Source organism: Syngnathus scovelli, chromosome 22 (genome assembly GCF_024217435.2).
Source record: "Syngnathus scovelli strain Florida chromosome 22, RoL_Ssco_1.2, whole genome shotgun sequence".
Lineage (NCBI taxonomy): Eukaryota > Metazoa > Chordata > Actinopteri > Syngnathiformes > Syngnathidae > Syngnathus > Syngnathus scovelli.
Genome location: NC_090868.1, coordinates 2,566,573 through 2,591,592, shown reverse-complemented (window position 1 = coordinate 2,591,592; position 25,020 = coordinate 2,566,573). Strand labels below are relative to the sequence as shown.

General features: G+C 45.5%; 2 protein-coding genes across 7 annotated transcripts in view; one reads left to right on the top strand and one right to left on the bottom strand.

The window, feature by feature from the left end:
* tbc1d22a (TBC1 domain family, member 22a) overlaps positions 1-13,349 on the bottom strand; it is a 44,874-nt gene extending 31,525 nt beyond the window's left edge. Inside the window, exons 1-6 of one of the 5 annotated variants that reach the window (XM_049761334.2) lie at positions 12,391-13,349; positions 7,883-8,140; positions 6,958-7,141; positions 6,670-6,892; positions 5,074-5,253; positions 537-607 (exon numbers count right to left, since the gene is read on the bottom strand). In XM_049761334.2, coding sequence (XP_049617291.1) covers positions 537-607; positions 5,074-5,253; positions 6,670-6,892; positions 6,958-7,141; positions 7,883-7,944 — 720 coding nt within the window. In that variant the 5' untranslated portion in view covers positions 7,945-8,140; positions 12,391-13,349. Of the gene's footprint in view, positions 1-536; positions 608-5,073; positions 5,254-6,669; positions 6,893-6,957; positions 7,142-7,454; positions 7,512-7,882; positions 8,141-12,390 lie in introns of those variants that run through there. The other 4 variants (XM_049761338.2, XM_068649542.1, XM_068649543.1 and 1 more) reach the window with 4 other exon arrangements.
* On the top strand, positions 8,850-21,698 carry cerk (ceramide kinase). Of its 2 annotated transcripts, XM_049761339.2 has the most exons (13): positions 8,857-9,103; positions 13,395-13,508; positions 14,111-14,236; positions 15,311-15,436; positions 15,996-16,062; positions 16,248-16,393; positions 16,957-17,031; positions 17,124-17,276; positions 17,586-17,691; positions 17,810-17,874; positions 18,979-19,181; positions 20,210-20,406; positions 20,763-21,698. In XM_049761339.2, the coding sequence occupies exons 1-13, from the start codon at positions 8,962-8,964 to the stop codon at positions 20,869-20,871; spliced, it is 1,629 nt and encodes a 542-aa protein (XP_049617296.1). In that variant the 5' UTR covers positions 8,857-8,961; the 3' UTR covers positions 20,872-21,698. The 2 variants fall into 2 exon arrangements, with proteins under 2 accessions (XP_049617299.1, XP_049617296.1); XM_049761342.2 differs by lacking the exon at positions 20,210-20,406 and having other exon boundaries at positions 8,850-9,103.
* The last annotated feature ends 3,322 nt before the right edge of the window (positions 21,699-25,020 follow it).

The following is a 25,020-nucleotide window of genomic DNA, read 5'->3' as shown; positions in this document are numbered from 1 at the left end:
TGGGAGAGTCACGGTGCTCAAAAAGCCCGTCATCTCTCGGCAGACTCGCAGCCGTACGACACAACAATGGCTTAATGAGTAAACACACAGAGTGTCTCATGAATAAATTATTGGTTCCTCGCAATTAATTTTCCCTATTCAAGTTTTTTGTTAATAAATAAAAAAAAAAGCTAACTCAAACGGTTAGCAGTCTTCATAAATCAAAAAAAAAAAAGGGAGCAGGGTCGGGAGAAAGATGGTGACAGCAACTTTATGTGCCTGCCTGTGTGCGGGTGATCATCTGTTATGTGTTTATTATTATTTGTACAAGTTTATTAGCGCAAGCGGCTGTGTGTGCACTTTTGTTTGCATAGTTGTGTTTCTTCCAAGATTACAGCTAAACAAACGCACGTTTTGCTAATTAATCGAATTCAAATCGACATCGCGGTGGAGCAGAAAGCAAAGGCTGCAAATTTGGAGGAGAAAAATCAACCGTCGTATCAATTTATGGTCCGTTGGTCTTTCTTTTTGCATAAATCTATAAGACCAAAACTTACCGAAAGGAGCTTCCACGCGATTGGTCGGACTTGTCGCGGGATTCCAGACCAGCTGAGTTTCCGAAGCTCTTCTGCAGAACAGCAAAAAAAAAAAAAACAGCCTTGAGTCATTTTTGCAAAAATAAAAAATATGTTGATCAATAAGGAGCAGACACAAAATCATTCGTGGCTCATTAAATTTAACAGTCAAATCTGGTTTCTTTTTCTAAAGATTTGGAAGACCCTCAAGACAAACTTTTCAAAAGCAAAAAAAAATAAAGGGTAGACAACTACCTAATAAATAAAGCAAATAGTTCCAAGACTTGCATTGAAAGCAGAGTCGAGGAATTGATAAGGAGAGTGAACGGTATTGATTAGCGCTGCCAAACGACTGCGCCCGGCCTGTTCTTCAAGGCAAAACGCAATGAAGTCCGAGACAGATAGCGGGATGGGAAATAGAAATCAGCTAAATAGCAAGAGGTTGGATCCATTGGCCAAATTGAGTGAAATGCATTAGAGCTTCCTTGCTCGATGGAAGCGGCCATTTGTTTGCGCTACGTCCGTCTTAAAAAAAATAATTCTCGCTTACCTTGCCTGACTAGATTTTAATTATGTAAAGATTCACTCGGGATTTACTACCACTTCTTAGTTTTCTATTAGATAACGGGCTCTTATATAAAGGAAAAAAGTTTTGAAAAAAAAATCAAGTTTGTCTGCCGTTTGAAATCGCGACCATGAGAGGAATTTGGTGGCGAGGCTAAAAACGCAGATCAGTGGCAGAATCGCTCACATATTTTTTTTTTGGAACGCGTCATTAGTTTGCCACCAATGACATGCGCCTTTATGTGGTAGGGGGACAGCCGCGGGGGAAGTTATGTACCGTTTTCGCCCGAGCCGAAGTCATTAAGGGTGGAATCGTTATCCTACAAGCAAGCTCTGCATTCATTATTCTTTTAAAAGCTAGTCAAGGGTGTCCCCTTCTCTTACCGTGCACCCTTTGAACCTTCATTTGCACCGTCAGACAAGGAAATGAGTCCATGAATCTTGTGGACTCGGGCTTAATTAAACTATGTTATATTTCTCGCACCTGGCATTAATCTCACCATAGGAGGAGGGCAGAGTCGGTTAATGGTACTTCCTGATGGCACCGAGAGTACGGCACTCTTGGATGATAGCGGGGGGGGGATTGCAAACACAAAAAAAAAAAAAAATCCTATCTGACAAACGCTCTCCGGCGGGGTTTTGGATCAATCCTGAATCCAAATCACTCAGCCCAAACGGTTATAAACATTCATATGCTATATTAGAGACAGAGCAGGCAGCACTTAGACGAGATCATTTGCAAGCCGCTATACACGTTGGGGAAAATAATTTCTATACACACGCGACATGCCAGCACGCATCTGGCCGCCTGTTCCGCCGAAATTGAGAAGGGCACAATTCAATTTCCCGGAAGGCAGAGACGTACAGGACGCGCGGGGTGGAATTGCGCATGTGGTTTTATTAGCGGCAAGCTAACTCACCTCTCCCGACAACTCTGAGGGCGCCTCTTGTGCATTATGAATGAGACGGCCGTGCCCCGGCTACCGCTGGAATACATTTCATGTCATTTTTGAAAATTAATCTGTTGTCGTGGGTGAGAAAGTTTCTACTACTGTCCCGGAGGCGGCAAGGCTAGCTGTCCTTGTCGGGTTTGATGAGCAAAGTTAACAATGCGTGGCGGCGGACGGAATTTGCCAAGTCTACCAGCCCTTTTTTTTTTTTCTAATTTGTGTCGGAAACGTGCAAACTCCACTAATTGCAATTTTCAAGGCGTCTCTTTAAGCGGTCTCTATAGAAAGAAATGGAGAGGAAGACTTTACAGGCAATTTAGCCGGCAGACAATCATTCCCAAGTATAGCAAGTGGGGGAGGAACGTCAAGGCCGAATCTCCCCGGTGGGTCCGATAAAACGTCACGTTATTGTGGAATTAGCGTGATTAGTATGGTGGATGTTTATCTTGCTGGCAGACCTCAGAAGGTTGGTCAACTAATGTATTAAAAAAAAAAAAAAAAATACCTGTAACATTAGCATTACAAGGCCAAGGGTTGACTGATGTGCATTACGCCTGAGCACACGTTTGTGCGACTGGTGCAAAAACACAACACGCGTCCGGTTAGAAGACCGGACGTCAGCAAGGACGTAAGAAGAGCTGTCAGTCAGCGTCGGCTGAGCGGCGAGTTTGACGGGCGCGGGAGGTGAGGGGGTTGGCGGGCCGGAGCCATGCACTATTCAGGCATCATTCAGATGGAGCGAGATCACTGGGGCAAAGCAAGGTTTTGGCACAAACCTGTTAAAAAAAAAAAATTAAAAAAAAAAATCTAGACTAGAAAGCCACATCTTCTTACCAGTCACAGCTACAAAAACTAAAATTTTTTAAACTCACCATCTTGTATTACAGTAGAATTAAGAAGGGGAAAAAAAAAGGGACTATTTTTTTGTCCAGAAGGGGGTGCTGTAATTTACTGACGGCAAACCAAAACAAGCTGAATTGACTTGAAATTTCGCAACCGAATTCAATTTGACGATGATGTGAAGGTGAATGTCATCCATTGTTGCCGTTTGAAACGATTGTGAGAGGTCAAAAAAACAATGCTATTACAAGTGACATCTTTACCATCCGGTGTGTTAAAAAAAATTTAAGACCGCCGCCTATAAACCTTCAATGCAGCGCGACGTTCTTGGACCACCTAACTCATCTGGGAAGGACGACGCGCTTCCGCCAGGGAGCAGAAGGCTCGTAAACCCAGAAGAATTGTTAAAAAAAAAAAAACTCACCCCTCCATCCATCCCGATTATACCCGCTCAGCCGACCCGATTGAGTGCGTGCGTTAGCCTCGCTTTTAGTTTCCGTTACGTTCACTTGGCGATGTAGCGACATGGTGCGCGGCAGCTGAAGAAGAGTAGAACGCGTAATGAATTATGCTCGGTGAAATCAGAAGATAATGAACGAGCGGCGTGCTAACGTGAGCGCCCGCTCGCGCAATTCACTCATCGAGCGACTGACAATGAAAAAGCCGCATCAAATGACACAATTTGAACGTTTGAGAAAAAAATCCACACTGAATTAGCGATGCGACAGATATACATGATCTCATAATTCGATATATAAAAATAAAAAAAGATCAATTCATTCAAATGAAGCTCTTCCTCGGTTATATGTGCTATTTATTTGGATTATTAAAATTCCAGGCACACGTAGCCTTGGCGAGGAAAAAGGGCTGAATGATTTAGAAACATAATCTAACTGCATTTTTTTTTTTTTTTTTCTTGAATCAAAGTGCTGCGTCAAAGTAGAACGCCGCGTTAGGGCTTCTGCACTTTTCCCCGTGCCAGACGCCGCTAAAAAGGCCACGCGCACACACAAAAGCCCGCCATCATCAGCACTGCATTAAACAGAGTTACATCACCGTTTTGGCACGTGCTGACCACATCGTGGAGCAGATGCAAAGAGGAGAGAGAGAGAGAGAGAGAGAGAGAGTGGTCTTTTTCGGCCTGTGGCTGCCGCAAAAGAAAAGCAAAGCGCCGCAGCACCCCCAACAGAGCAAAAGATGAAGAGAGAGAAGAAAAATATTTTATTTTAATTGATGCGTGGCACTTTGGCCACCGGTTGCGCGTGGGGGCAAACGACAAGACAAACGAGGACCTGATACAACAGGGACGAGGGAAAAGTTAGGATGAGTTGCGAGTGGAGCGATGAGGAGGAGCGTCGCCATGGCAACAGCTGCATTCACACCACCAAGCAAAGAGCTGCTCTCGACTCTCGTCCGAGTGAAAATCATGTGGCGTAAACGCCGGCGATTTGACGCCGGTCCAAGTTGTCCCCGGCCCACAAGCCGCCACCTCCCTCCAGTTTCCTGGCGCTTTCCACGGCTCGTATCACACGGCAGACAGGCTAGCCTCAGGACATGGGGGGGGGGGGGGGGATAATGAGCCGCAACCCACCTGACATCAATCAGCCCCTTTCTGCACAGGTCATCGCCCTACGCGTGACCTTACATGCTAAGCAGACTGCCGTCGCCAACGGAGTTTTACAAAAACATGAAATGGTCCGAGGCATGAAGAACACCACGATGCTTAAGCGCGCTGACATTTTCGCGGGCGCCTCAGACGACAAGGTGACACCGCTAACCAATTTGGAAGGACCGGCAGAACTCTGATAATGTTTCGTTTGCGATGAACGAGGACAAAGAGCATTCTCGCAAAACAAAGGCAAGGCGCCCGAGCTAATTAAAACACGCCGTTTCTGCTTCGAACTATTCCCGACACTTTGCATGTTGGGCGCGAGCGCGTGACTCATTAGTTGCTAAGCGCTAATTCCCTTCACGTGCTCCTTTTTTCTCTCGAGTGCTCTCCAGGCGCCGCCGGGAAACCACTCGAGGCATGACGACGAAAGAGGCTTTGAGCGGAGATTTTGCGAGGAGTTCAACGAGTACGCCGTTCTCACAATGGGCCGGCGGTTGCTTAGCAAATCGCAGCTGTTTGCCGAGCACAACCGAGACTTCGGCTCGTCTCTTACCCAGATCTGTATTGGGGCCAGCCAACAACTGCTTGAACTTATCCAGACGTGATGCTTCCCTTTCCGTCATGGCTGGAGTGCCTGATGTGTTCTGGTCGGCCATGCGCGCCACGAGCGGGATGACGGGCCGGTGTGGCAGAGAGCGCTGTCTGTACAGGGCTGCGTGCTCACCTGCTGCATCTAGAAGAAAGAAAGAAAAAAAAGATTTTATATGTATATTACATCACAGTACACAAGTCCGCTATGAATGAATAAAATGTTGCTTTTGTGTGTGTGTGTGTGTGTGGGGGGGGGGGGGGGGGGGGGTATTTCAAGCTGGCGGGTTCTTTTCAAAAGAATGACCCATTTTACATTAGAGGAGGAAAATGCGCCGAAGGCAAGATTACGTACTACATTGCAGCATGCCATCCAAATCTCCTTTATGAAAACGACGCATGTGACCATTTTTTCCTTTTAATGTCGTTTCGCTCCAAGCGCGTCGCCTGGTGAAAATGATGATAATTACTGGCGGTTGCCCCCTCCTCCCCCTCCCCTCCACCACAATGTGCGTATTGTTTGCCCACCTGCTGGATGCACCCGCTATTTATTTATTTATTTATTCAGGTTTACATCTCTCACGTTGAATTTTTGCATCACGCAGGTGTAAAATAACTTGTCTTACATATGCGCATGTCGCTGCGATCCGACGGCGCGTGCCAGCTCGGGGCCGCGTCGTCTCCAAGGAGATGAGAAGGAGCGCCGGAGGGCAGCGGTCTGTTTATATAATCATAACACGGCAGCCCGAGTATACATGTTACGATCTGTACTGTATTGATAATATATAGTATTTTTATTCCATTTGAATAACACGTCGCAGTGCTGCAGAGTGCAATAAAGATCGCAAACCTTTGTTGACCCTCTGTGCCTTTATTCAGAAGCATATCGGTAAAACTTTTTTTTTTTAATCATCATTGAAATATTAATCTGTGAATGTCATGTCAAATTTTACTGCGCAGCCACGTCAACATCCCATTTTTGGTTTCTCAGTATCATTGGACTTTTTAACAAGGTTTCCCAGTATTTTTCACCCTCCCAGAACATTTTGGTTCAACTCTTAACTTTGAAAGCTCTGCTGTACGAATGCCTGCCGAGCGATAATTGCGCCCCCAAACAACAAGCGCCCCGCTTCCGAATCATTTGAACGCCATAAACGCGAGCGCAGACAGGCGGCTGCCGAGAACGCTCCGAACATCAGACGAGTTCAATTCTGGCCTGTCGTCAAGTTGCTCCGGCACTTCGCTCCGACGATGCGCTGCCAGAAATCATTTGCATCATCTAATGGCGTGTTTGCTGCTCACCTCACAGGCGCAACTCCAGATTCAATGATTTTTTTTTCTTCTCCCCCCCTTCAGCCCTAATTCACCCCCTTACAACTAAACGTGATGATATAATAATGAGAGTATTAAGATCACTCCAGTTGACAGCTTGGGTTGTAAAGACGGCAATCTAAGTAAGAGGACTATGCACATTTTGGCTTGATGTTCCTCGTGGCTTGCAAAACAAAGCATCACATAAGAGCGAAAAGAAAAAGGCGGGGGGGAAAAAAGAGGCGCTAACCTTTCGGTGATCCAATGGGAGCTTCGCTGTGGGATTTTACCAGGCGACCTTCAGTGTCGAGGCTGCCCGGGAAAGCGAAGGAAACCTCCGGACTGGTCAAGTCTCCGTCCTCGTCTTCCTCATCCTCCTCATCGTCGTACGCCGTCTCCTCCTGCGGGTCGTCGTCCCTCTGGGGGTCGTCCAGCTTTTGTCTCTCCTGCAACTTGCTGTGATTCTCAATCACCTACGCAGAGGATGGCCAAAGTTTGACGTGTCGCTCGCCGGGCGACCGGAGAATACCAGGGTTACCTTATTGGCGGTTTCCATGACGACCTCGATGTTGAGGTTCTGCGCGGCCATGGCCAGCAGCTCGTCGTCGTCATCACCGACGTCCCAGGCGTCGCTTGTGATGCTCTCAAACTCCTGGAACGTCGTGGCCTTCTTTGGCTTGCCCGGCGTGGAGGGAGATGGCCTCTGGCCAGCTTTAATCAAACTGACAAAAACATCATGATGATGATGATTATTGGTAAATCAAATCTCAGAAACTCTTGTTGCACACTTAAATTTCAGCTTAGGGGCCACTGTGCACCAAGTAAACAAAATAAACAAATAGTCTGGAACCCAGATTTCATTAGGTCATACAAAGCAGTTCAACCACAACTTGATTTTCTGGTAAGGCCACTTCCTCCTCCAAGACAAATGACACCAAAATACCAAGCAACTGTAGGAAGAAAGAAATCAATGCACCCCCCCCCCCACACACACACACATATATAAAAACACACACACACACTAGTTGCACTTACTTAGCGTGAAGAAGTGGGTCAAAAGGGGGATGCTGTGCGCCATACACATGCTGAATGCTGAGGAAAGTGACACAGAAAGACAAGGAATGAACTGTCAGGGCGTCCATGCACATGCTGATCTAAGATCGCGACTATAAAAGCCATTGCAGCCATGTTGTTGTCAAATTTGATCTGATTTGTGCTGTTGTGAAATGACAAGTCTGTGATTGCGATAGCCGCTATTAGCATCGCATGTTCGGCCGGCTTTTAACGTGTAATTCCCGCAACGAGGCGAATGTGTAGCACACGCAAGCAGAGTGAAAGCCGCGATTGTTATATTTGCCAGCTTGACAAGTTAAACCTCAAGAGTGTATCCCAGTAAGAGTTACTGAACGTGAATTAGCCTCGCTAAGCTAATGTAGCTATTCGTAGGGGAACACGTCACTCACCTGCCGGGGACCTTCGCCGCATTCCTTTTCCAAAACTGCTTTTTGTTTCCGTCACCCGACATTTTCCCCTTCGGGTCCGACCGGTCCTAAACAAAGACGCCCGGACGCTGTCGCTACTGGCAAACCGTCAAATTCAGCTTTTATTTACACCCGGTTGCTTCCTGTAAAACTCAGAGCGCCGCCATGTTGATACTGGCTCGTCGCGAGTAAGCGCGTCTGTGATTGGCCGCGTCCTCGCCGGCCAATCAGAAGTGAGACCTGTTTGAAGAGCAGATGACGTCGTTATTCAATATTGTAGCTTTGTTGATAAAGCAAAAAGTAATAAATAATAAGTAATAAGTAATTTAGCAGAAACAAATTCTTCCTACTATTTTGAGTCAAAGTGTTCAAGTCAAAATATACAGGCCCAAAAAAAAAATTGCCATCAAGAATGTATTGTTGTATTAGTAAAACGCAGTAATAGGACTAAGGGGTTGTTTTATTTCTATTTTGCAGAGTTAGTAGGTTAATCTTTTTGTCGTTGTAGTTGTTAGGAGCCCAAAGCAACTTTTTCCACAATATTTTTCCAACAGGGGTCTCAAATTCCAAGTGGGACTATATTTTGCAATGATATTACACCACCTGAGGTCACCATATCATGGGGAAAATAAAAACAAAAACAAATGACATGTTGTATAAGTTTGGGGGCCCCCTAGTGGCAGGGTGCTTCGTTGCCTTGGGTCATGAGAGCTTATTATGCTGATGTGTAGAATTTGTTTCGCTGTCAAACTCAAGCCAATGAATACTCACTCTGTCCCTTTCCCTAGTTTGGTTTAATCTACACAATGGGATACGCAGGTATTAATAACACATTAAAACTCACGCCTAGCTGGTTTATTAGTCTGATACGATAGTGACTCAACAAGCTGCACTCTGAGGTGGGGTAACTTTTTTTTCTTCCTGGTGTGAATCACCTCTTGCCTGTACAAAATCTTTGCGCCAAACGAGTTCCCCTGACAGCATGAGACGAGACACACAAAACCGCATGTACTGAGTGAGCTCAGCCTGTTATGGTGGCAGCTGCGAGCGTTGACTGAATAATGGATAATGGGAGTATAGTGTTGTTGTCAGACCTTTTCCACAAGTACGGGCAGGTACAGGTGGCTCTTTATCGGGATTTTCTTGCATGGAAGGATATTAAAAAGAACTGGAGGAGAAGTTCTGGAAGCACTTCCCCAACAGGTAAGTTTATACTTAGAGAAGTCACATCTGTTTTTAGGATATGTCAAAAACTTGATCATTTATTTATTTGTTTTTCTACTGTATGTACCTCGTAGGAACTTTGAGAATCATATTTGTAATTGTATTACATCATCCATTATAACAACTCTACTAAAAATTTATGACAGTTACGGGGTGTGCGCACTGGTGTCTCACTCTTTTTGTTTTTGACTTCACCTCTGTATAGTATTTATTTCTCAAATCGCAAAAAAACTGTGATTTGAACAGGGGTGTGTAGACTTTTCCAATCAATCCAGTTATCTATGCATATTTTTAAAATATTTTTTTAGATTAGAATCTTAATTAATTTATTAGTAGTTATTAATCATCATCATCTTCTGTTTGTACTTTTTTTTTGGGGCACGCCCCATCAAAGCAAACACGAATATTAGCAGACGGGTTAATGTTTGCTCATGTAAACGAGTTCCCCAGCCTAAGATCATTGTAGCGCATCCAGCGGGGCAATTATCGTTGGTACACTTCACTTTAAACCTGGCCATTGACCTTCTTCAAAGTGGTATCAAGCGCCCGATAATATGCCGCCATAAACACTTCTTTTTATTGAACCAATGTTCCTAGTTGGTCACATCAAAATGTCTCCCGGTGATCGTTGCGACCGGAGCGTGTCACCGGGAACTTGGAGGTGGGACTCAAAACCGGAGACAATTTGATCAAAATAGTCACATGGCGCTTAAATAGTCTTTTAATGGGGGTAGTTTTACTCCAAAAAATTTTTGTGGAGAAAATTTGTGATATAGCATTGCTATGTTAGCAAGGTTCTGGCTACATGACCTTTAAGAAAGGTCATGTGAGCATGCAACATTCACTTTCCATTATTGCCAATGGGATTTTTTTTTTTGTACTGACTTCTTTTTTTTTCTTATTCTAATTTATAAAAAACAACCCCGGGGATATTTGTCTGCTTTTTTTCAAGAAACAGGATACTGTACTAGTTTTATGCCCAGCGTTTTGGAAGTAATCCTGTTTGGTATGCAAATGATGAGTGTGTGTAGGGGTGGGGGTGGGGTGGGGGGGAGGTTGTTTTTGTCACATTGAATATCTCAAACGCGTGCATCCAAATGACACGGCTGATGGATGGAAAAGCAGATACGGGTTTAACCAGAGTAGGACAATTACTCACAGATTGTATCTTCGGGGGAATCACGTCATACGTTTGACACGACAGCCTCACCTTGGCCTGTTTCTCATGTTTGTCCTCCCCTTCAACCAAACATCCAGCGCGTGTAAACATCAACTCGTTATAAGTCGTAAACGTCACTCCTGCGTCGTGGCTGCGGACCGCGACGGCGCTGTTGACATTTAAGTGGATTTTCTTGAATCAGAGCAGCTGTCAGTCAAATGTAAGGGTGGGATTCGGAGGGGGAGGGGGAGGGGGGGGGATTTTATCCTTCCTTCCGAGGATATTGAATGGAAGCTACCACCGGGAAGGGAGAGGTTTGAAAAAGTCTCGGGGCTTCAAATCACTATGCTCAGTGAGCGACGCTACCTCAGGCCCACCAAAGCCTCACATAGCGGGGTGGGGGGGGTGGGGGGTGTCGAGATATTTGCTTCATAGTTGCACAATCACTTTGCTATCCTCATGTGGCAACCATAACAGGTGGAGTAAGTTTTTATTGGACTTATTGTTGCTGTAGCCGCGCAAGTTTAACCACATTGTTTGGCTAGGCAGTGTTTTTTTGTTTTGGTTTTTTTTTTATTCCTCAATTGTAGGAACTGATGGAGCTGGTAGATCTGGAAAATCTCCACGGCTAACTCAGCTGTAGTTTAAGCACACGACCGACAGCGTACACCTTCCACCTTGCCTGTCCTCTCGTCTCCATCTGTTTGCCTAAGCGCCGGTCGAGCGAAACCGAGCCGGCCTGTTTGACAGTCCGGCTTGCTGGAGATTGGGTGAAGCGCAGGTTTATACCGCATTACGTGCTTTTTTTTTTTTTTTTTATTGCCGTGATTGTATTTATTTACCTGCAGCAGCTGGGGTCAATAGACAGAGGAAGGAAGCTAATTACACGATGAATCAACGCAAAAGGGTGGAGACCTTCCGGCGGCGGTGCATCATTCACATTTTATCCCTTTTTTTTTTTTTTTTTTTGGTATGGATGTCCACATCACTTATCTTGTGGCTCGGAGGCAGAAAAAAGGGAAAAGGACTTCAACGACACAGCGAGCGGCGGCTTTTCCTTCAACTTGCGCCGGCTTGTTCTCCAACACGTTGCTGTTGCCAACACGCAGTGGCGGAAAAGGGATTACATAGCCATCCACTGTGTACAAGCGGGGGGGCGGACAGGGCAAGGGAGTGGAGCGGAATATCAATACGTTTTTTTTTTTGTTGTCAGGCTGAAGGAAGGTGTGACGAGACAAGCCATTTTTTTTTTTTTTATGTTTGTGTGAGGAATTCTGCCGCACATCAATTGTGAGAATGCCGAACGGGCGCTCTTACGGCCGTTGCAATTATTCCCAAAAGCATTTTAAGGCCCATTTCATGAACATAAAGGTCCTCTTTGTTTGGCTGTTATAAGAAAGCACTTTTGTCTTTCTTAATTACCGTTCGAGCACATTGGCGCCGTCATTTAACGTGACACGACGAATTTTTGTCTCTTTTTATGGTCATATTTTTTTTTTCTATTAGGGAATCAAACAACCGGATTTTTTTGGGTGTTGTCTAACATTGCAATGATCATGTGACAGGATGGGAACGAGAAGCCTGAGGATTTAAATCGAGTGTGGTCCCAATGAAAACAGATTAGTGGATTACATTCATTATGAGAGCCAACGTGGAACGCGCCAATTCCTCGTTTACATCGATACCTACTTTTTCAGTCCGAGACTTTTTTTTTTTGCGATAATCTCTCTCCGCGAGCACACAAACACATCCCGCTTCTTAAAAAAAAAAAAAAACTGACGTTCAGCAGCGAGGCGACCTATTGAGCTGAAAAGCGCCACACTGAGCGGCGCGGCGTGAATAGGAGACTCGCCGTGGCCCGGCGCCATTACTAAGATCCTTTCGGAGCACAAAGGGAAAGGATGTCAGAGCGGAGCGGAGAGGATCTGGGCCTTGTACGGCCGAGGGGCTTAGCGTGTAGCTTAGAGGACTTCGCTCGGCTCCGAACTTGGGCAAATGTGCATGTGGAGGGGATGTGTTCTGGATGTGTGTGTGCTGATGGGATTATTGTGGACTCGGGTGCACATATCCAAGTGTGTGAAAAATAAACTGTATTCAAATTACTCACCAAAATCAGCTCTTATGTGATGTCACTTGTTGCTAGGCAGAAAATCCTCCTTTGGCGCTTTCCTCTTGAGTGTCACTTTAAGACAGGGAGGAGAAGCATTATCGGCGCTATCGTAAACATGATAGCGACAAGCGAGATAACACGTCAATCACTTTAACTTATCGTGTATTTTGACTGTGATTATTTTCCACCGTTAATCATCTACTTTTGCTTATCGCGTTGAATTAGGCGTCAGCGTATTAGAATACGCGTGCGGTTTTCATTTTTGTTGCCGTGTAAATTGAGGAAAAGCGTAATTGAGGGTAACGCAATCACACACGCGGCGACGGAATTCCATTGACATTACGTTGAAATTGCCCGAGTGAATGTCGTATTACCGCCGCGCCGCCGTTTCCCTCAAGGCCATCACTCTTCCGTCTATTTGTCAAAGTGTGAATATCGATGGCCGTAAACTTATTCATGCCCGCACGCCGCATCATCTTTATTTGAGAACGAAATGAAATCCCATTCCTGGCCAGACTCCCCGGAGAGAAATAATATGTAGCGCCGCCCGCCCGCCCGCCCGCCATCCATTTGGCCATATCAACTTCATAATTCGGGGAGGAATGAATGCGCCGGAGAGTTGAAGAGGTCACTTTAACTCCACGCCAGCGCCGTCTTTTCCCCATCACTTAGTCAAGCTGCTTCCAAGTTGGGATGAATATAAAACTTATCCCCCAAACTGTATGCAAATGAGCTTTCAAGTTTTTTTGTTCTCAACCCTTCGCAGGAGTTTTTAGGAGCATCTGGCAAGGTCTCCCTTAATTTCCACGCTCGCTTCTTTTCAAGTTCAACATTAGTCCTTATTAAATTCTTTGATGGAACCGCCAACAAGCGAGCCTTCTGTCTCACTCTCCAAGGACTTGCGGAACGGGATCACGCTCTACTTAAAAAAAAATTTTAATGACCAGGGCTGCCTAACTGTTGTTTTTTTTCCCTCTGTTTATGAAATTGTGTTATTGCAGCTCGCAGCCACGCCGTGCACGTGTGTGAAATTGTCGCCGTGCACAAGACGGACACCGGCGACCAGATCAAGGCGGCGCCGAAGCACCTTCAGCTCAATCCGCACGCGTTCACAGGTATTGGGGAAAAACTGCTTCAATGTCACGGAAAAAAAAAAAAAAAAGAATAAATGCGAACGTTCAATCTTCTTAATGCTAAGCCCGCAAACGGCCGGGCAGTTATAAAGGCAATACATTAACAAGAATCTAAAGTAGCCATTTTGTAGATGGGGGAGTCGAAGATATCAATCAGCCATTAGATCGTCGCCAAACAAGATGATCGGATTAACGTAACTCATTGGAGCGACTACCCAAAAGAAAGGATTCAGCTAATGTATGCATTAAAGCTCGCCATCATATTTTTTTTTTGCAAAAACTTGGCACGTCACATTCCCACTTAGGGCTATAAGAAAGATTTGCCGCCCACTCTTAAAACATTTGTCCAACTCAAACTACTGATAAAAGAAATGCTCAGCAAGTCGGTCGAGCGTTAAAAGCGCTCGGCGTGCACATTTTTGCTAGCCTGTGACGACGGTAAATATTCCGGAAAACTTCGCCGTGGGAATGTTTTTAACAAAAAAAAAAAATTAATAATAATCACGATGACTCATCTCCACGCACTTATGACGCCGCCTACGCGTCGATGACACTGATTGTGATCGTTTTTTGTTTCGATGCAGTTTTCTACGTCAGGAGGGCGACGACGGCGCATCAGTGGCGATGTGACGACGTCACTTTTTACAGCGACGACCCGGAACTTTGCCGTCACTGGATTCAAACCATCAATGATCAAGTGGCCACGCAAAGTATGTATTTTTTACAGCGTGAGCTACTCCGGATCGAAATGCAAAGTCTTCCCGTTCCCCAAAGAGGGGAGGTTATTACTATCCTTAGAAAACATGGATTCCTTTCTTTTGTCGACACCCCGAGGGAAGTCCTGAGGCAAATCTGGAAAAAAAAAAAAAAGAAAAAGTTGCTTTTCAGCAGCTCTGTCGCAGACAGTCCCCTCTCGGGCTCAGGCGTGTAAATTGCGGCATTGTAAGAGTTGAAATTGAGATCCTGCTTTATTTTCTAAACTGCACCATTCGCAGATCCCTATAGATGGCGCTGTTGCATTCTTTTACGATTAGCACAGTTTTTGAGTAGAAGATAAATATTGAAATTAAATTTATGGCATCGCAAAATCAGAAGCTTGTTTTGCGTTTTTGGAACCAACCAACATTTTATTGCTGACACCGCTTTTTTTTTCCCTGTGACAAACGAGATTGAGAATTGATTTTAAATTACGTAAATTGATGTTGACGGGTGCTTTTATCAAGGAACCCTTTTTTTTTTTTCCCGATGGATGGATGGTCAGTTATATTGGAAGAAACTTTACTTTAAAAACGACTGATTGTTAACGTGCGTTCATTCGTTTTGCAGGTGACAAGTCTTGGCGGGGCCCGCCCGCTCTTGAGTGCCCTACCGTTGAACGTTTTCCAGCGGCGTAATTACATTAGGAACCGCAACGTGGAGGACATTTTGAATGTTTTACTCCCTTGATTGGATTCCGTTTGAGTCGTGACCGCACCTCAATCCCGACGCCTTCATTTGCAATTCCCGCGAGGGGAGGGGGGGGCGTTTGTCGTGCGTGAGCCGGGCCACTCCGTCGGCCATAAACAAGCCATTTAGCATTTTCCGTCTGGGCGCTTTTTGCAAGTTTTATCACCAAATGATGCAGTGCCTCGCGATTGCTTCGTACACCCCTCATTATTTCTCCGGCAGCCTCGTTTGAAGGTTCTCTTGTTAATGAAAACTTCATCAAGCTGATGTCAAAGTGCACATTTGTTTAAAAAAAAAAAAAAAAAAAAAGATTCATCTTAATACGTTTCTCCCCGCAGCCAATCGTCCCAAGAGCCTGCTGGTGTACATCAATCCCTTCGGCGGGAAGCGGCAAGGGAAGCACATTTACGATCAGAAGGTGGCGCCGCTGTTTTGCCGAGCCTGCATCGCCACGGACGTGATTGGTGAGCGGCTATCGGAGGTGTACCCTAAACATTTCGATAAAAAATGACTCTCGCCGGCCGCCTGTGTCGGCGTGAAGAGGCTTGCGAGAATATGATTTGGCTTATGGCGGCCATTAATCATGCCAGCACCTTAATGGAGGCGCTGATAGCTGATAAGCTCGGGTATCCAAACACATCTATTATTCAATAAGTGTTTGCAGCGGCTACACGTAGTCGGCGCTATTGATGGGCCGTCGGAGTGAATACGCTTTGCTCTGGAGTACCGGAGTCTTTTATTTGTGTTGTTATTAGAAGGGCGCCACGCAGATTTACAGTTGGAATTTTAGTTTTTGTTTTTCTGGGCTCCGAGCTCGTTTTGGGGGCAGGGGGTGATATACGACCCCCGAATTAGGTTTTCTTGTTGTTGCCCGCACGCTTCCACTTTTGTCCCGTACATCAATCTGTGCAACGGGGGTCTAGTAAATACTTCAAATTGCGGTACTTTTTCTTGTCTGCCCGTTTATTGTCTTTTCCTTGTCATCGGGCTAATCGGACATGACTATTTTATTTGTCTCCATAGTTACCGAGCGGGCCAATCATGCCAGAGATCATTTGAAAACAGAAGCAAATTTGGAGAAATATGACGGGTGAGTCCTTGACAGAATTGGATGCTTTTAACGTGTCAATGGGAAAAAAAAAGATGTGCCTATTATAAAACATTTAGCAGGAAATTGCACAAAATCCCACTGCAAATATATTGTAATTATAAATTCATTTAAACACATTCCAGCTCACAATTATAATACAAAAAGTCTTCTGGTCGTGTTTTTAGAGTGGTGTGCGTGGGCGGAGACGGGATGTTCAGCGAGATCCTACACGGGTTGGTCGCCAGGACCCAAACGGAGCGCGGCATCGACCCCAACCCGCCCGACGCCCAATTGGCGCCGTGTTCCCTCCGCATCGGGATCATCCCTGCAGGTGAATCCGCTCGTGAGAACCGAGGCACTCGGTCCGTATCGGATGACGGCTAAGAAAACTCGAGCCCCCGCCGATCACACTGCGTTCCGGCGTTACCTGAGGGGGTCGCCATGGCAACAGGGCAGGCGCTCCCACCGGGGGCTCGAGTAGGGTCAGGTCATCCCAAGAAAAAAAAGCCCATACTATTATAACCCTATTTTATATGACATGTATTTTTTTTTTAGCTCACATTGTTTTTACAACCTTTTTAACGGTCAAAGACGATAAAAAATATGTACATTTAATCGTACCCAAGGGGGGGCTTTTTGGAACATACTGTGACAAGACATTAAGTATTTTTCTTTTAATGCGAACATATGGCTGCTCGTCTAAATACAAAAAGATAAATGGCCCCGAAAGTACTTTTATGGGCTTGTCGAATGGGTAGTCGTCTTAAGTGTACGCTTAACATTTGACTTTGACAGCTTGGGAATGTTTCTGGTCGGGGGGAAAAAAAAAAAGTCATTTAGAAAAGTTACCCTGAGGGTTTAAAATGGACGCCTGCTATGTTGTTATTTGAACAGGCTCCACTGATTGCATCTGCTTTGCCACGGTGGGGACCAACGATCCCGTTACGTCCGCCCTGCACATCATCGTAGGTAGGTGTTACTTTTCCCGACATTGTTTTTTTTTTCCGTCATGGTTGAATAACAATGGTGGATGTGAAGACGCCGCTCACCTTTGTCAATAGGTGACTCCCAACCCATGGACGTGTGCTCGGTGCACCACAACAACACGTTCCTCAGATATTCCGTGTCGTTGCTGGGCTACGGATTCTACGCCGACGTTCAGACTGACAGCGAGAGGCAGAGATGGCTGGGCCCGGCTCGCTATGACCTGTCGGGTAACAAAAACAACAATGGCCTCCGTGAATGAACTCACTTGGAATTTCCCCTTAACTTAAAACACGTCCGATAATATTCAGCCATTCAGTAATCGGCATCCTTTTTTTTTAGCAGCTAACCTGATAAGTGAGCCGCATCCCGAGATGCCAAACACAATGCGGGCTCTCACGCTATTATCATTTCAGCCAAACGAGAGAAACGGCAGCACAATTAGCCTCTCCAAATTGTCTTTTCAGCTCCGAGCAAAGCCGACAGAAGGGTATCGGCGGCAATTCTCAAGGCGCCTTCTTGTTTTTATTTTATTTCAGGGGTAAAGACCTTTCTGAGTCACAACTATTATGAAGGCACCGTCTCGTTCGTTCCGGCTGAGGACAATGTGGGCAACCCCAGGGACAAGGAGCAGTGTCGGGCTGGGTAAATAAAACCAAACACAATCCAAGAGATGATAGCAAACAGCAATCACAGAAGGACAGAGCTCTGATGTCGAATCTTAATGGAGGCAAAATATAACACAATGCTTTGAATGTGATAGGTGCCGCGTTTGCCACCGCCAAACCTCGTTACAGGAGACGAACAATGACGAGCCGTCGGACGCAGGTAAAAGATTTGGGAATAATAAATGAAAACTCATGGAAAAAGTTCGCGAAATAAAAATTGTTGTGCTTAATGAAGCACATTTTAAAAAAAAAAGACTCATTTGCGTTCACAAATGATGTTCCTCATTTCTGCTTTTATACTTTAATTAGAATTATTTTGTACGGAGGCCTCGGCGGGCTTGTTGTCACGAGGCGTGTTATCACCTCGCAAGGCGCTTCGGCGGAGTGACTCTAATGAATCGTTTAGAAGTCTGCGATCACGTTTTCGCCGCCGCTCGTTTTGATGAGCTGACAAACAAACAAGGAAAAAAAAATAAAAATAAAGGAGGGGGTGTGATTCTCAGAGGAACGTCAGTGTCTCTTCAATGGAGGTTTATAACGAGGAAATGGAGCTCACTCTTCCGTTTGCTGGACTTCTTTATTTGCGGTGAAGTTCACACCGAGTGGGAATACAAACTTGTCAATAGTACAGACTCGGTTTAATCCGCTAAAAGAAGATGCCCGCACACTCTGGAGCTGACTTGCGTCTCTCCTACGTCAACAATAATTACTTCTTACCGGGGCTAAGATTCATGACTTCATAATTACTAAGTTATTATGATGTCAATTGACTTACCGGCACATTTCCACACTGTAATTAGTTACACTTAACACAGTTCTATGAGCCTTTTCCAGTTAGTTACTTAGTTACTCGCTCTTGATGCGCGCTTGACTTTTGTCGGATTGTCGAGTTGATTACGACTCATTAGGTTCTCAGGAAATGGAAAAGGTAGCAAGGACGGCGACACAAAAGCTAACACAGTAGTGACGTCAAGGATTTTTAAGTGCTTCCAAGTGGAGGCGGTTTGAGTTTGAAAAGGTGCCTTTTGAGTTGGATACAGAAAAATCATTCACTCATTGTGCTTGAGTAAAAATAAAAAACGGAAATGTAAAACTCAGATACGAGCCTGCATGCTAACGTCAATGCTAAACTAACTGCCCCTCCTAACATGGCCACCACTAATATCCATATTGCCCCTCCTAACATGGCCGCCATGTTCTTTAGCCTGCTCTAGTCTACTCTAAATCTATTTAAGTTAAACTGCCATTTTTTTTTCCTGTCTAGTCGTTGACACCTGGACGGAAATCCGGGGGAAATTCATCGCCATCAACGCCGCCAACATGAGCTGCGCGTGTCCCCGCAGTCCGCAGGGCCTGTCGCCCTCCGCCCACTTGGCCGACGGCACCGCCGACCTCATCCTGGTCCGCAAGTGCTCCCGCTTGGATTTTTTCAAACACCTCCTCCGCCACACCAACAATGAAGACCAGGTAGCCTCCTGTCAATCATTTTAGGCTCGCCCGCCCACTCGCTGCGCTAGCAGCTGACTCGGCAAACGCCGGTTCACTTAAGTTCAAGTGCCCTCACCTACGTGTCGTAAATAACCTTCACCCGGTGGGCCCGTGGAGATGCCGCTAATGGCTGCATGGGTGAGATGTGGAACATAAGAACCAGACTAAGGCCCTCTCAGGATAGCGTTGGAACTTGGGCGATTAGTAATTATTACCTCAGGAAGTGGATCAACTGTGCAGCTGCCTCGGTCAAATGTGCTTAAAGTCAACACAAAGTCAAAGAGTGAAATCAATATTTGGGTTGCGAGGCGTTAGATGTTTCAATTAATATCGTCACGTCCATTTTTTTTTTAATTGTCTTTAAACCAAAACGACTGCAAAACAATTCTCCGGCATTTTGTAACTCGGTGTTTCCTATTCGAATGAACGAGACAGGCCGACGATTCAATTCGTATCAGTCGCGGTGTTCGGTCGAGCGGAGAAAAACAAAAAGCGAGAAGCCACTAAGCGTATTCATGGCCTTGTCACAAAGACTTTTAGGCCGAGCGTCCGGCGTGAATACAAAGTGAGAGCGCCGTCATAAAGTGAGTCCGATGTTCAAATAAACGGCTGTCACTCTGCTTTTTTTTTTTGGGAGGTGAGCGGACAAGAGCGGGCGACAGGAAAGAAGATGAGAATAGCGAAAAAGTGGCATCCCGTGAAGTTGGAGAAAATTGTTTGCGGGGCACGAGTGAACCTTTTGGCGACGCTGACTGAGATGAAAAGGGAGACTGACAAAATAATGCGTTCTTCTCTCGTTTTATTTTTTTTTTCTCACCTTGCCGTCTTCTCGCTCCTCTGATGCTGATTTGCTTTAATGCGCCTCCATTTTGCCTTCCTGCTGTTTTTGTAAACGAGGAGGAAAGTCGGAGGAACTTTTTATTAAGAAATCACCGGGGAGGTGTTAGAATATAATGGGGGTGAAATTCACATTTTTCTTTTATCTGGGATTTGTAATTTGTCCGCAGTTCGACCACTCGTTCGTAGAGGTCCACCGGGTGCGCAAGTTCCGCTTCCAGCCTCTCCACAATGAGCAGGTGTCGCTGGAGGACCTGAGCGGGCCCCAAAAGACAGCGCCCGAGAATCCAATTTGCTCGCCCAACTTCGCCTACAGCCACTGGACGTGTGACGGCGAGATCCTGCCTTACGTCGCCGTCCAAGTCAGGTGCTCAAATTTCCGAATATATTAAGATCAAACGAGGGAAGCGACTTTTGTTTCACACGTTATTGTCTACAACTTACGAGGCGCTGTAATGATGCTAATTTAAAAACCCTCCCCATCTTAAACGTGTACTCCCTTTTAATTTAAGGCGGAGGTTTGTGCGTCCATTTTATCACCTAGCCGGCGTGAAAATTGAGTTTTTCAAAAAGGGCTGTTGTTTTGAGTCCGATTAGCTCGTACGGATCACGATTGTCTAAGCGTGTCCGCCCCATCTGTCATGTCAGAGAGCGCGCCACACGGGCGATAAAACCACATGAGATGAAATCGTTAAACGATGTGCGCGTTTGTTGTTGTTGCAGTGTCCAGTGCCAGCTGATCAGACTGTTTGCCCGCGGCATCGAGGAGAACAGCCACAACCAAACGCCGCTGTGGCTTCTGGAAGCAACGGCGCACCAATCTGTGGACTGAAAGTTGATCAGGAAAGAACTTTGGCGGGGTAATTATTAGCAGTTCCAGCCTGAAGGAGCCGTAAGCGGAGATGAAGGCTATTTGCCTCTTCTGGGAACACAGATGAGATAAATTTGAAAAACCAAGTAATTTCCTTTTCTTTGATGAAGACAAAATGTTTCATCTGTGATCTAAGCAGGACCAGATGTGAGTCAGGAACTCTTGTAAGGAGCCCATCTGATAGACTAACAAGGCCCCGATGATGTATTTTGGATAATAAGGTAAAGTGGTTGCTAAGTGGAGTTTGTGTTTCTCAGGGCTGAGAAACACCTGTGGCTCCACTGCGGCTAAAAGCGAAGCGCTGGCTCGTTCCGGCCGAAATTAGTCCAAATGAGACATTTTTGCTGTCATTAGAGACTTCTTTGCTCAGATGTCAAGCTGGTCTTGATGTCTCTGAAGAAAGGTCACGGGAAATTTGAAGACTATTTTTAGTTAGCGTTTATCTGCTGGATCTTCAAGTCTCGGACCCTGAGCCAATCAAAAGTTCTTTTGGTTTCCCGATGGAAATGAAGTGTTTGACCTTGAAGTCCACTGAATAACTAAATAAGCAACTCATCATTATTTATATATAGTGCTTTCCCAAAAGCTGCAACAAAGTTCTTTGCACGAAACATTAAAAAAAAAAAAAAAACTAAAAACAGCAGGGGGCAGAAAATTGAACCCTGCGGAACACCATATTGAGATAACATACTCCGAATGGTTAAATAAAGGCAATCTTAAGATCTTGTTGTCAGTCAACTGTAACAAAACATTGTTTGCCAAAGTAAACAAGTGAGTAGCTCAAAAAAGGCTTTAAGTCTTTTATTTCCTCTTCCTGCTCATGTTGCCCATTTTGTTTAAAAACGAGTTTGTCCAATCCGGCGCAAAGTAGGAGATATATCACCGACTGGACAGATCATTAGGTAGGCTTGCTAAATCGGAAAACGGAGTAAAGTAGTACACTAAGCAAATAAGAAACATCCCTGGCCAGTCTCGTTAAATGTGTCATTATGTAGCGTCCAAGCGGACTACCGTGTAAATTTCAGTGACAGATAAATAGGATGGAGGAAGACGAGGAGCTGTATTGATTGCAGAGGGCCTCCTGTGAGAGAGCTAGATCAATGATGCTACATCTTCTTGGTCAGGAGCCACTATTCGCTCTTCACACACGCCCTGCTCCCCTCCCTCAACCTCTCATACACACTATAATGTACTTGTAGATGCTAAAGGTCAGACTATAAAGATGAGCCCTGTGGTATTTCTTTTTTTTTTTGCATTCTAACTGCATTCATTTGTCTTTTGGATGTAGGCAATTACCTAGCATAAAATGCTACGTTCGAGAAAAGATGGACATGTCCGAATATTAGACATGATTGAACCATATTGATTTTGGATGACTGAGTGAAAAATATTTTCGAAATCGGCTCACGTCAAAGCGAGATATGTTAATGGTGCGTTCTTCAGAGGTTATTGTTTTACATCAAAAGCAAGAATGCCATTGACTTTGACTGATGCCCGCAAAGGACATTCCAAATGACAGTAAAAGGTCAACTCGGAAAGGTTTATGTTCCTTGTTGGCTCAATATCCAATCCAAAATCCTCAAGGGGGGACGATGACTACAAAAAAAAAAAAAAAAGATGAGCGGCAACATTTGTGGTTTGAGAACTATTATTTTTACCTGAGTCTAATTCTAGGCTATTCCATCATCAGGGATTATCATGTCGGAACGGTTCAAGATGCCTTCAAGTAACCAAGGTCAACGTTATTATTTATTTGTACCTCTCGACGAGCTCCCCGAACGAGAAGCCATTACCTCAGCTAGTGCGTTGTTAGCAAACATAGGAGAGCCCGCTCATGACTTATTAATAAAAAACAAAAAAACAAAGGGCAGCCAGACAAACACACGCACGACGTAGGACTTTAGTTTTTCTGCGCAACGTCAAAGTTATTGCGCTGCTAATGGTGCTTGAAGTAATTACACTCTCTATTGTTGCTCGCAGGCCGCAACGTGGTCGTCCCGGCGTAGCGCACACGCGAGGCCGAATAACGTTCTTGCCCTGAATGGCGCCATTAGCCAGAAGGCATCTGCTATAGCTCACTCACCATCCAGTGTATGTGGAATAACTCAGCCTGCATAAAAGGGTCAGCGGGAGTAAACATAGTAATTATGACTTATAGCTACTGGAGCGTGGGTGGGAAAGACTGAAGGTTTTTTTTTTTAAACCAAAGCAACAATTGAGCCCAAACAAAAAAAAATCTCATTGCTTATTTTTAGTGGTGGAAAAAGTGATTGACTAATTCTCCACGTGGAAAGATGCAAGAACTGCTAAGGCCTTTTCAAAAAAATCACTGTGCCTGAAAACTGTGCCTCAAGTATTCTAAGTCTTCCAGTTAACCTCTAACTTATGTGATTTATTTATTCGGTCGCACAAGGTAGATGTGATTCCCGGCTGCCTGTTGGCCTGTGTCGAGGCGGGATGCGGCACAATCCAATATTAATGCACCTCAGCTCGGTGTGACTCAAATGTCTCTCGGCGTGAGGCACTTTGTCCTCCAGGAAAAAAAAAAAATCCCGACCGATCTCGCCGCTCTCTATTCACCCTCGCGGCCCATCCCGGGGGATATTTTGTTCAAGTCCTCCCCCGCTTTCCCCATCGGTGTGATGTCACAGGCTTGTTCTCCCGTCAAGGACTGCGAGGGACTGAGAAGTGACGCGCTGTGCTGCGGAGCGAAATCGCAGCGGGGATTCGGACAAACAAAAAGTGGTCACCTTCTGAAGTAGCTGCCGCTGCTGGATGAGAGTGATGACTGACAGCCACGAGAAAGATCTGGATGACTCCAAACAAGAAGCTAACCATTGACAGTAGAAGACATTAATCGTCCTTGACTAGTGAATAATTTCTATGGCGGAGTCAAATGTTAGCCAACCACTTTAGCCCTACTTCAACACAAAGTGGAAATGGGCTGAGGAGGAACAACCACATGTAAGCCACCAGGAGCAACAGCGTGTGTGTCAGAACGTGCAGGCATCTCTCACAAATTCACACGACTTTCACAAATAGCCTTCCAGTTCTCGAGTAGGTCCGAGAGTGCCCCCTTCAGGATCGGTTCGACTTTCCACATCTTATTGCATCTGTCGCTTCCTCCATAGGAGAAGCATCCTGTCCTTTTTTTTTTTTTTGGACTCTTTGCTGAACGAGCGTGGAAAATCCCGAGGTATCGGCACCACGTGAAGCCATTACCAAACGGCAAACACATTCGACGGCTCTGCAAACAGCGGCGGCTCGCCGCGCCGACGTCGTGGTGGTGCTGCAGAGCTAACAGACAGGAATCATTACGTGCTTCCGCCGGGACCGACGCTCGACCGTATTTGACGAGCACACAGATGAAACTGCGTATGGCGCGCAGGTGGGGAGGGGAGGAGGTCAAACAGTGGCGGACATACGAATCGGCAATATCGGCCGATTAATCGGTCTCACCATACTGCTTACATCAAACCTGCGCCTAAAATGGATGACATCACTCGTTGTGTTCTTAAACATAATTAAAAAGAAACAGGTCGGTAATGAGGCTGCACATGGTGGTTGGGTCTTATTACACCCAAAATACAAAAAGGTGCCAGGAGGTGCAGAATCCGTCTCAAAACACAAGCCAATCTAGAAGACACGTCACCTTTGAGAGAATACACACGTCTGACACACGTACAAGTCACACTCCTTCGTTACCATCCTCACAGCAGCCCGTGTTCTAGTCAGGGTGCGAAGAACTAGCTCGATGACATTCAGGGATATAGGATGCCCTCGGAGGAGCGTTGCGGGTCATTAAAAGTCAAGGCGGATGGCACGTTGTGCCTGCAGCGAGCGTTGGAGAACCCGTCTTATCATCACATATGTATTTGCCGCTCGCGGAGTTCAAGGGTGGTCGGCTTGAGGGGCCCGAGGAGAAAAAAAAAAAAAAAAAAAATGAAGGCGTGAGACAATATGATGGAACAAGTGTGTTTGATGGCATTTTTTTTTTTTTTTTGTCAGGATCCCAAGGTATGGATGAATACTAAAATAACCTCGTGTGGGAGAGGAAGGTGAGAAAGGAGATGGGTGGAAATGTACCCGGCTGAGATGTGAGAGCGTCCT